General features: G+C 47.8%; 1 protein-coding gene across 2 annotated transcripts; it reads left to right on the top strand.

The window, feature by feature from the left end:
- The first annotated feature begins 2,660 nt into the window (after window positions 1-2,660).
- Window positions 2,661-8,136, top strand: LOC120681320 (calcium-dependent mitochondrial ATP-magnesium/phosphate carrier protein 2-like). Of its 2 annotated transcripts, none has more exons than XM_039962855.1 (5): window positions 2,661-3,480; window positions 5,287-6,066; window positions 6,149-6,239; window positions 6,345-6,746; window positions 7,773-8,136. In XM_039962855.1, the coding sequence occupies exons 1-4, from the start codon at window positions 2,970-2,972 to the stop codon at window positions 6,535-6,537; spliced, it is 1,575 nt and encodes a 524-aa protein (XP_039818789.1). In that variant the 5' UTR covers window positions 2,661-2,969; the 3' UTR covers window positions 6,538-6,746; window positions 7,773-8,136. The 2 variants fall into 2 exon arrangements, with proteins under 2 accessions (XP_039818789.1, XP_039818832.1); XM_039962898.1 differs by having other exon boundaries at window positions 3,344-3,480; window positions 5,273-6,066.
- The last annotated feature ends 2,463 nt before the right edge of the window (window positions 8,137-10,599 follow it).

The following is a 10,599-nucleotide window of genomic DNA, read 5'->3' as shown; positions in this document are numbered from 1 at the left end:
CCCACCCTATAAATATAAAGGGTCACGGCCGATTAGAGAAGACAATCGAACAAAATCAATACAAACTCTACTTTTTATCCTCTTCTCCAAACCCTAGCTTTTCCAACACCCTCTGTTGTTCTTCCTTCGTCTCCGCGACGTTTGAAGGCGTTCTAGGTGGCCTGCCGATCCTAGAACAACCCTACGTGCGCCTACCCTGACGGGGTCCCTCCCGGGTTCGCGTTCGTCGGCCGTCGCCGATTCTCACCAGCGACCGGTCTGGCCGGTCCCTTAGACCGGTCTGACCGCTCCACGCAGGAAGAGCTGCATCGAGCTCTTTCTCGCACCGCATGATCTAGTGCGTTCGTGTGTTGACCGAGATTTGCGTCAACAGACAGCGAGGCTTAATAAGTCTCTTCGATGTGCTCATTGGGGCAGAGTTATGACGTTTATCGATAGGGTGACTGTGCATGCATGTATGTGAGCGTTTACATCTGTATGTATTTTGAAGAAAAAAAGTGAGCATATATATTATTGCTTTCATTATTTTTTCAGAGATGGCTGGACTCGTGCAGTCTACAACACCTCATTCTGTCTGTTATATATTGTAACCTCACAATGTCGAAGGCTATAGGCTTGTACAGCATGCATTAACAGTTTTGTCTCTTTGGTAATGTGGTGGTTGATCGGTCGATCTGCATGCATTGGTTCTATAGCACACAGTATACACTATATGACACGCAGCCGTCCGGAGCTTGTGACCGATCGATCAGACAAGAGCTTAATTAGCTAATCAATTGAGCATTATCATTCAGTTAATTGCTCGTGCTAGCTATAGCTCGATCTCTCTCGCAGTGCAGTGCAGCCTGCTAATAACCTTTCCCTTTCCATGAGGATGTACATATTGCGCACGATGATGTGTACACATTACGTACCCGCGGCCAGGTCGGCATCAACGCATGTACTCTCATGGTGGTTGTAGCTAGGAAGGTCATGGTTTCAGGCTGACATGTACACTACACAAGTATTAAATTGGCGACTAAACTTTGTTGGCTGGCTGTGGATGGTGGTTGATGCTGATTTGTTGTGAAAGAAAAATACTACTGGCTGGCTAGTGACCGGTGCTGATTTGGTGTGAGAGAAAAAATTACTGCTGGCTGGTTGACTGACAAGCAAGCCGAACAGAATGAGGTGATTATCCATACATATATACTGATTACCGAATTTGGAGGAATAATAAATAAAGGCACACGTAAAAAAGATGCAGTATTATTGTAATGCAGATTATTATTGTGCTAGAATACTTATGTGTCATTAATACATGAGTTCATGATGATTCTGCAGTCGAAAATAAAGTGGTCGGCAACGGCAAATATTAGGAGTCGCTCGGTCTACTGGCAGTCAAACCATCGCACAAGGCCCAGTAACTACTTTTTGCCCAGTAACTACTTTTTGTTCCGGAACAAATTTTCTTTGTTCTCGAACAACTTTTTGTATTGCTAGAAGAATTAAAAAATTATTCTAGAACAAAACAAATTTGTTGACTATGGGTCTATTTGTTAGACCAGTTTAAGCCCAACGACATAAAATATCTGGCGGTCACCCGCGTGACCGAGCAGCGCCCATCGGCAGCTGAACTACATATGAGTAGTCTGGCGGACACTTTTTTTTGGTTGGTTTGGATGGATTTTGAAGGTTTGTGGCAATCCGCGGCCCATACTTAATGAAGACGGGCCTTTTGGTCCTGTGGGCCGAGGACGCAACAAAACGAAAAAAATAATTGGGCCGGCCTGGGACAGTTACGGTTGCGGCGTTTTGTTTGCTTGGACTGCCGCCACTGCTCAGCAAACCTCTGGCCGTTTCTATAAAAAAAAAACAAAAAAACAAAGCAACCTCTAACTTCCGGCCGGTGATGGTTTCAAGGAAAGCAAAGGAAGTCATAGTCTGCGAGGAACCTTGGCACCGTCTGGAAAACGTTAGCCTGGGAGAATGTAGAATTGACTGAAGCACCATGATCCCTTTGGGATTCGGACCCCAAATCCTCAAGACCCGAAAGTCATCTTCCTCCTCCCACTTGCTCGCTTTCTGATCCGTTGGCAGCCACTCGTCGCCATCCATCGATCCTCTTCTCGACGCCGTCCATCGACGCCCTTTAACCCGAGCGTGACACCGTCATCTTTGATGGGTCGACGTTCGGTTCCTCTGTTCAAAAAAAATATTGTTTTTTGAGAAATCAAATAATTTTAATTTTAATCAAATTTATAAAAAAATTATTAATATTTGAGTTTCCGAATAAATGTAATAGATGTAGTAGAAAAATATATTAAATGATTAATCAAAAAATACTTATATTATAACATATATATTAAAAATATTTTATTAATTTTAATCAAACTTGAACTAGTTTGACTGCTCAGAAACTGAAGGTTAGTTCTTTTTTAGACGGAGGAAGTAGAAACTACAAGTCGCAGTCGCAGAGAGCAGCTTCTCAACCCCTTCTGACCTCTCTCTCGTGTTTGACCTTTTGGCAGACTTGCTGTACCGAGAAACAAAAGTAAGCTCCACTCTGCTAATCCTGGCTCTTGACGTGGTGGTTGCGGCCACTTAGCGCGAGAGCACGGGCACGTGTTAGCCGTCTCCATCTCGTCCGTCGCCACCGCCGCCCTGAATCAAATCAGCAGGATGTCCAGATTACGTGGCGCCGCAAGGAAAAGAAAAAGGCAGCCGTGCTCGGCCTGTGCTTGCTCACTGTTGCCCAGCTGAAGCTCGCCAAGCACCAGAGGCGGTTAAGCTTTGGGTGGGCCGGCGGCATCGCGGTCGCTGGAGTTGGCGCCGCGGATATTCGATTCCCTCGGGAGAGGGGGAGGGAGGAGGGGGATCGACAAGGCCGGCTCCACGAAGCGAACCGGGGAACCAGCCGCCCTCCCGATCCAGCGCGCCCCGATCGCCGTCGCCGCCTCCCCGTCGCCTGCTCCGTTGCGCCTCCCGCTATGTCCGGCGCGGCGGTCCAGGCGGTGGAGCCCCGCCCGGCGGCTGCAGCTTCTGCCGGACCCACGGCCGCCGCGCCCCAGCCGGCGGCGGCGGCGGCGAGGGGAGGGTGCGGGGGCCCGGCGCGGGCGGCGGCGACGATGGAGCACGTGCGGCTGGCGCTGCGGGAGACGGAGGCGGAGCGGGAGGCGCGGATCCGCGCCGTCTTCGCCTCCTTCGACGCCGCGGGGCGGGGCCACCTCGACCACGCGCAGATCGCCGCGGGGCTCGCCAAGCTGCGGGTCCCCGCCCCCGAGGGGGAGCCCGGGCCGGGGGCCGGGGCCGAGGAGGACTACGCGCGCGCGCTGCTCCGCGCCTGCGACCGCGACCGCGACGGCCGGGTCGGGTACGACGACTTCCGGCGCTACATGGACGACAAGGAGCTCGAGCTCTACCGCATCTTCCAGGCCATCGACATCGAGCACAACGGCTGCATCCTGCCCGAGGAGCTCTGGCACGCGCTCGTCAAGGCTGGTAAACGCAATGCCGACGCCTCCTGCACTCCTTACTTCCTCCAGTGATTTCCTCGATTTCTCGTGATGATGTGGAAAGAGGTTCAGTGAGATTTGCTGAGCTGCTAATTTGATGGTTCCTGTAGATGTCATGACAAGCGTAGCTGACAACTGCGATAAACATAGCTGTGGAAACTAAATCGTCCACACTTGAGATCCTAAATCATAATCCAATAGACCAATACATTATACATGCTTGATTGCTTGTCCTGCAGTATCCCTAATGTAGGCACCTAAATTTAAATTCGGCAAAAGAAGATGCAATGTGGCATATTGATGGACACATCAAGTAAGGTGGTGCTTTACTTTTCGTGAGAACAGTCACTCAACTTTTGTGATGGTTCTAGACTTCTATTGAGGCCATGTGCCTCCTTAAAATAGTAAATCAAGATGGTGTCTTTCCATAATTTGGGTATCCTTTTGCAAATTTGAGGATCAGGTTGCGACACAAAATATTGATGGAGACACGCTGCATCGTGATAGTTTCTTTTTGAAGCAAATAGGTTACCCAGTCGTGTCAGTAATCAACTCTGGCCAGTAGTATGAAAGTGGATATGTTCAGCATTTCCTAATGTTGAAATTCGTTATTATGTTCTCTTTTTATGGTAGTTCGGAGAAAGATAGTCCATTTTTGCCATGACAAATGTATCTGGCAGCTATGATAAGCTTAGTTCAGTTTTGTTTGTTTCTAGTGGTGGAAGCCAAATCGTCTCCCTTGGAATGTGAAAGCATAATGCAATGCATGCTTCATGAATAGAGTCAGCATAAACATTGGGCCTTCCTCTACAAACATTTTCATCGAGATCTGGAACATAAATATGCACGCGCATATCACTACAGTTGATGTGAATGATGCATATGGTGCTTTGTACCACTTTGTGCTTTCTTTACACATAAGGCCTTTCTTTTTTTTTAATTTAATCTATACTTCTATACATATCAAACAGATGCACTTGATCTGTTCGTGGTTGTCACCTAGTCGATCCAATCTGATTCTCCCCTCAAATTGTGCGGTAACATTTTGATCTTGGAAATGGAGCAAAAAACATGAATGCAAACTGTCATTGGTTTACGCTGTGAATAATGTGCCACGCTACCAGCATGTATGCCTTACTTCAAATCTAACAGAATGAAATTGGTCAATTTTGCAACATCATGATTAGAGTCTGCTGTAAATTATTCAAGGTAATGGGGACATCTAGATTATGTTATTGTCCTGCTGCTGAGGAATACCATGGATCTTGGAGCTTTCACTTGGGAAAAGCACATATATTGCGGTGTTTAACCTAAGGTGGAGTTGAGTTTTGACTTAGTTTGTACTTTCCAACACTATGTCTCAAATTCAGTGGTTTTTATTTTCAACCTAGTAATCAGTTAATATAAATATCACAACATGTTCTCTACTGTTGGATCATAAAGTTCATAAACTTCATTTTAGCATTACTATGGTTTTCACCATTTCAAAAATTTTAATCAGTTTCTATATCTTAATTTGTGTTTAGCCATGCATATTGGATTGTCACCAGAGTCATAAATAGCCAAAAGGATCATGTGTAAGTTGTGTATATATGGCTAGCATATGTGGGCCTAACTGTCGCATTCACCATTTTGAAAATAGGAAATAGTTCCTTGTATCTGAAGTTCGTTTTAACTTCAAAAAGTGCAGTATGCTTTCTAGGAAATGTAAATAGCTGTGTTCCAAGGAACTGGCTGACAAATCTAGCCTGCGTGATATGTCTTACAAGTAATATCAGATCAATGTTTGCAGGTATAGAAATTGGTGATGAAGAGCTTGCAAGATTCGTGGAGCATGTGGATAAGGACAATGATGGTATTATTACTTTTGAGGAATGGAGAGATTTTCTTTTGCTTTACCCTCATGAAGCTACCATTGAAAACATTTATCATCACTGGGAAAGAGTCTGCCTTGTAGATATAGGTGAGCAGGCTGCTATACCAGAAGGAATAAGTAAACATGTGAGTGCAAGCAAATATCTGATTGCAGGAGGGATTGCTGGTGCAGCATCTCGTACTGCAACGGCACCTCTTGATCGCCTCAAAGTTAATATCCAAGTGCAAACAAACCGTACTACAGTTGCACATGCAGTTAAGAGTATATGGAGAGATGGCGGTCTAGTGGGCTTTTTCAGAGGGAATGGATTGAATGTGGTAAAAGTTGCTCCAGAAAGTGCTATAAGGTTCTACACCTACGAAATGCTTAAAGAATACATAATGAAAAGTAAAGGAGAAGATAAGAGTGACATTGGTACCTCTGGACGTCTCATGGCTGGTGGGTTGGCTGGTGCTGTCGCCCAGACAGCGATTTATCCCATTGATTTAGTGAAGACTCGTCTACAGACTTATGAAGGAGGCAGGATTCCTAGCCTTGGTGCACTATCAAGGGATATATGGATACATGAAGGTCCCCGAGCGTTCTACAGAGGCCTTGTTCCATCATTGCTTGGTATGGTCCCTTACGCTGGAATTGATCTTACTGTTTATGAGACACTAAAAGAAATGTCCAAGACATATATCCTCAAGGACAGCGGTACACTTCTACCAGAATCTGTTCGCACTTCAACCCTTTTACTTCTCAATTGTTGTCACTAAATCATGATTTTACGATGTAGATCCTGGCCCTTTAGTACAGTTGGGCTGTGGAACAGTCTCCGGAGCTCTAGGAGCAACATGTGTTTACCCTTTACAAGTCATCAGAACAAGGTGAGCAGTAGATTTTCTTGATAGAAATGTACACTTGTACAACCTTGGAGCTCTGTCCCTTACACATACCCATACACGCATTCTTTTCATTAATGTTACTTACAGAATGCAAGCTCAGTCAGCCAATTCAGAGGATCCATATAGAGGAATGACTGATTGCTTTCGGAGAACATTACGGCGTGAAGGATTTTCTGGATTTTACAAAGGGCTTGTACCAAATCTTCTTAAAGTGGTGCCAGCTGCAAGTATTACCTATCTTGTTTATGAGACGATGAAGAAAAGTCTCTCCCTAGATTAAATATTGTGTACCGGCAACTGAGTGTAGAGATAGTATTGAGGCATGCCATTCCTGGTTAAGTACTTAAGTAGGTGCTAACGTAACATCTCTGAAGTGTGAGAGTATTTTGCCCTCAAGATAGAGCAAAAGCGGGGCATTCTCATTCTTATTGACAAAAATAAAAAGGTGATATTATGGTACAGAGATCAAGGGTCCAAACAGGAATACAGGTAGTTGTCCTTTGTTAACCTCTGCTACAAGTATTTCTTTTTGTGCTCTTTTGATTCTGCTTACATGATATTATTATGGTAGTTTTAGTCTTCACTTAAGGAAACCTTTTTGATCAACAATTCCATAAATGGGTTTGTCGATGAGGAGAATTGATCTAGTAATCTCTTGGATTTTATTTGAATTTTATTTAATTATAATGATTCGGATCCAATCACACAGATGACAGAAGGCATTACAGATAGATTGTATCATACTGTACCTGACACTGACAGTGGCTAGCTAATCCATGATTAGTTGAATTTTTCTTATTTGTAATTCTTGTAAGTCATAACAGACCATGGATACTTCATTAATGGTGAAGTATTTGATATGGATCATTTTTGGAGTCTATACTAGCAACTATTAACATTTGAAGTGTGAGAGAATAAAATCATCTTAGCAGCTCAATTCGGTCTAAGCAACCTTGACATCAGTGCAACATAGTTGGGTCATCATCTAAGCGATGCTCTGAAACTTGCCCATTCCTTGTGCCTTGTTAAAGTTTATGTCAGAGATTGGTTAGTAAGCATGCTCATGTCTTACAATGGAAATAATGTCGTATAGTCTGCCAGTTCATTATTTGGCTAGGTAAATCTTTCACAAGGAACTGTCATCGTATTTCATGGGCAATTTCCTGCTCTTCCTGTGGTTTTGTGAGAAGTACATGCTTCCTATATTAACCAATGCCTGGGATTGTAAAAGTTGGCTCTGGTCGCCTTTGTCTTTGGTGATTCTGTTCTTCCATGGGACTTGGATTTTCCCCTTTTATCAGCATAGCCTTAAAAGCTGGAATATGATACTAGTGCTACCTTTTCTAGTTCATGCCGTTTGATGCATTGCAAAAAAAGGGACTCATTGTGTGCTAAGTGATGGTACACTAACATATCATACAAGAAAATTGGTTACGTACAACACAGAAAACTGCATCACCAAACGATTTCAAACACGTTTTATCTTTGTTCTGACGATGCTTTCTCGTGTTTCAGTGTACAGGTGGTATGTCCGGCACATAATAGTTAGCTGTTGAGGCGGTTTTGTTATACAATTTGTGACCGTTACAGGGGGGGTATTGTTCCACCTTACTCCAACTGCTTGTGCTTCTGAGCTTTCGACAGAAGCTGCCATCTTCACTGACGCAGCAGTTGCCTGCGTAAAAGCCAAAAGGTTGCTTCATATATTATATATTCTATTTGTGTTTACCATACATGTTCAGTGATGAGCATGTATCTGTATTGCTTCAATGCGCAGCTCATTGAATGCGATCCCTTGGCTTATTTGATAAATGTAGACGGTAAACTGATGCCTGTTCATAAGCCAATGCATGCGACCCTCGGTCACACATTCCATGGAGCTCTGCTAGTGTTGGATGTATTGTGGGTGCCTGGAAACCGTGCAGATTGGTTACTGGGAAGAATGGTTCTTTCAGTTGATAATACTGACCCAGTGACCCTTATCCTTTCCATTTGCCCTTGAATCTGCAATTGCATCTCAGAGCACGTACGTTTCAGAAGTTACATTGGAGGCTCACGAGATTGTTGCTACATGCTAGCTTCAGGGATCAGATGAAGTTTCCTCAATACTTGAAAAGATGGAATTGGGAGACGTCGACAGAAACTGTTGAGGCTGCTACTGTGAGACGCCTCGAGTAGACAACCTCACCGCGATCCCTGGTTTCCGACGGCGACGGCGCAGGGGGAACATCTGGCAGCTCTCGCCGCTGCCCGGATCCTCGCCGACACCTGGGCGGATCCCGCCTCAACCAAATGGCATCTCGTCGGCGCTTCAGGTCGCGTCGATCCACCCGCCCGCGCCAAGTGTCCCGACAGCCACGGCTCTTCTTCGGCGACCTGGCCCCATCCATCCGCGCCTCGGGGGTCGGCACGCGACGCAGGCAGCCGCGGGCGACGGCTGGACGGGCAAGCACGGCGGTCGGCGGCCCCGCGCGGCGCGGGTGCTCCGGGACCGCGCCGCTGGTGCGTCCGCCGCGGCGTCGTACGTACGCGTGTCCCGAACCATTCCTGGGCGTGCCTTCCCCGGCCGAATCCGGCAGCAGGGTCAGGTCAGACATGTCGCTGTCGCCGTCGGCTCTTTCCTTTCCAGGATCACAGGACGTCGTCGGGACAGGTGGCCGCACAGCCGCTGCCGGCCGAATCTGGCCGGGGACACCTGGCGCTGCTCGCCGTGCTCCAGGACGTTGTGCAGCCAAACATGGCTCTAGAGCGCGGCCTCCACGCGACAAGTGAGTGCCCCGACGACGGCGACGGCTCTCCGGCCGACTATGGCAGCGGCCGCCACCTACTCACCTGGCCCCGGCGGAGCCTCGCGGCACCGATCACTAGTATCTTGAAATTGATGAAGTCATCAAATGTGTCACCAGGTCCGTAGATACGAGTCACTCCATACATGAACAGAAATGCTACAGGCAGATAAGCTGGCAAACAATTGGTATTTTCCGCGAACGCTGATGTGGGTGTACGGGCAGATAAGCTTGGCTGAGAAACGTGCGCTGCAGAGAAGGAGACCAACACAACCGACCAGCCGCGAAAAGCGCCGCGCGGCAGACCCGGTGGCACGACGTCGCCGGTGCACCCGCATCGCTCCTGCAGTGCCAGCCACGTTCCGGAGCGCGCGTGCGCAGCGCAGCGCAGGTCGATGGATGGACTCGACCGGGTCTGCAGGTTGGCATCCGACCGAGAGCGACGCCGCGCGCACCGCACGCACTGCACGCCGTGGGCGGGACACCTGGGCGCTCGAGGACCACGCGACGCGACGCGACCGAACGCCGCCGCGCGCGCGCTCTCGGCTCCCCGGCCCCCGCGCGCGGGCGGGCGGCAAGTGTCCCGACTGAGACGGCGCTACCGTCCCGGCGCGAGCAGAGGCCCCCCCGCGTGGCGGCGCTCCGGAGAGCCGCGACGCCCGCCGGAGCGCGCGCGCGCGCGGCGAAGACGCCCAAGTTCGCGTGAGCTTCTGCCGATATGGTGCCGCGAAGCACCGCGCGCCGCCTTTTTCTTTCTCCAAAGCTCTTGGCACTTGCCGTCATCCCGTGACCCCGCTGTGACACATCCGTCCAAATTAAACCGGATTAAGCGCGTTATTATTTTAATAAATAATCAAGTTACCACACACTTAAAACAGTGTAATCCGGCAGTCCGTCGGGTAAATCCTGATTAAACTACTGTACTCCAGGATCACAATTGCATTAGAAGTCTCGCACGAACACGAGCACAGGTGATACAAACATACATAGATCCTCAAATTAATTTACAACACAGGTTTTACATAAAAGCTTTAAATACAAACTACAGAGTTCAAATACACAGCGGAAGTTTAAAACCGAGTTCGAAATACAATACGTAACTACGAACGACGATACAAGGTGAGCTCCACATCCTGCCCACCGATGTGATGCCAACCTGCCCGATCCTCACGGGGAAGACGGGGCCCACTCGACGGTCCAACCCGGAGGAAGCGGTTGTCCAATCCAGGACGCACAGACCTCCTCGAAGTCAGCGGGGACACAACCAGGGGCGGATACAGGAGGGGGGCTAGGGGGCTCAAGCCCCCCAAGCTCCCCTAATTACACGTAAAACACTGTAGCAAGATCTCCAAATCACCATTAAATCTTCACACAAATCAACATCTCTATTGTTTCAGCCCCCCTTGCCTCCAATCCTGCATCCGCCACTGGACACAACCTGCTCAGAAGGGTTACAACAACAACCCCGAGTATACTAATACTCAACAAGTCTTACCCGACTATGGGTATACTTAGCCCATTACCTAGACGTGCAAAGCTTTTTGGCTCTGGAGTTC

The sequence above is a fragment of the Panicum virgatum genome, chromosome 1K (assembly GCF_016808335.1).
Source record: "Panicum virgatum strain AP13 chromosome 1K, P.virgatum_v5, whole genome shotgun sequence".
In the NCBI taxonomy this organism is placed as follows: domain Eukaryota; kingdom Viridiplantae; phylum Streptophyta; class Magnoliopsida; order Poales; family Poaceae; genus Panicum; species Panicum virgatum.
This window is presented reverse-complemented; position numbering and strand designations above follow the sequence as displayed.

Coding starts and splice junctions, on each gene's coding strand:
- LOC120681320 (XM_039962855.1), top strand. CDS start 2,970: ATGTCCGGCGCGGCGGTCCAGGCGGTGGAGCCCCGCCCGGCGGCTGCA. Junction 6,067..6,148: donor ATATATCCTCAAGGACAGCG/GTACACTTCTAC, acceptor TTTACGATGTAG/ATCCTGGCCCTTTAGTACAG. Junction 6,240..6,344: donor TTACAAGTCATCAGAACAAG/GTGAGCAGTAGA, acceptor TGTTACTTACAG/AATGCAAGCTCAGTCAGCCA.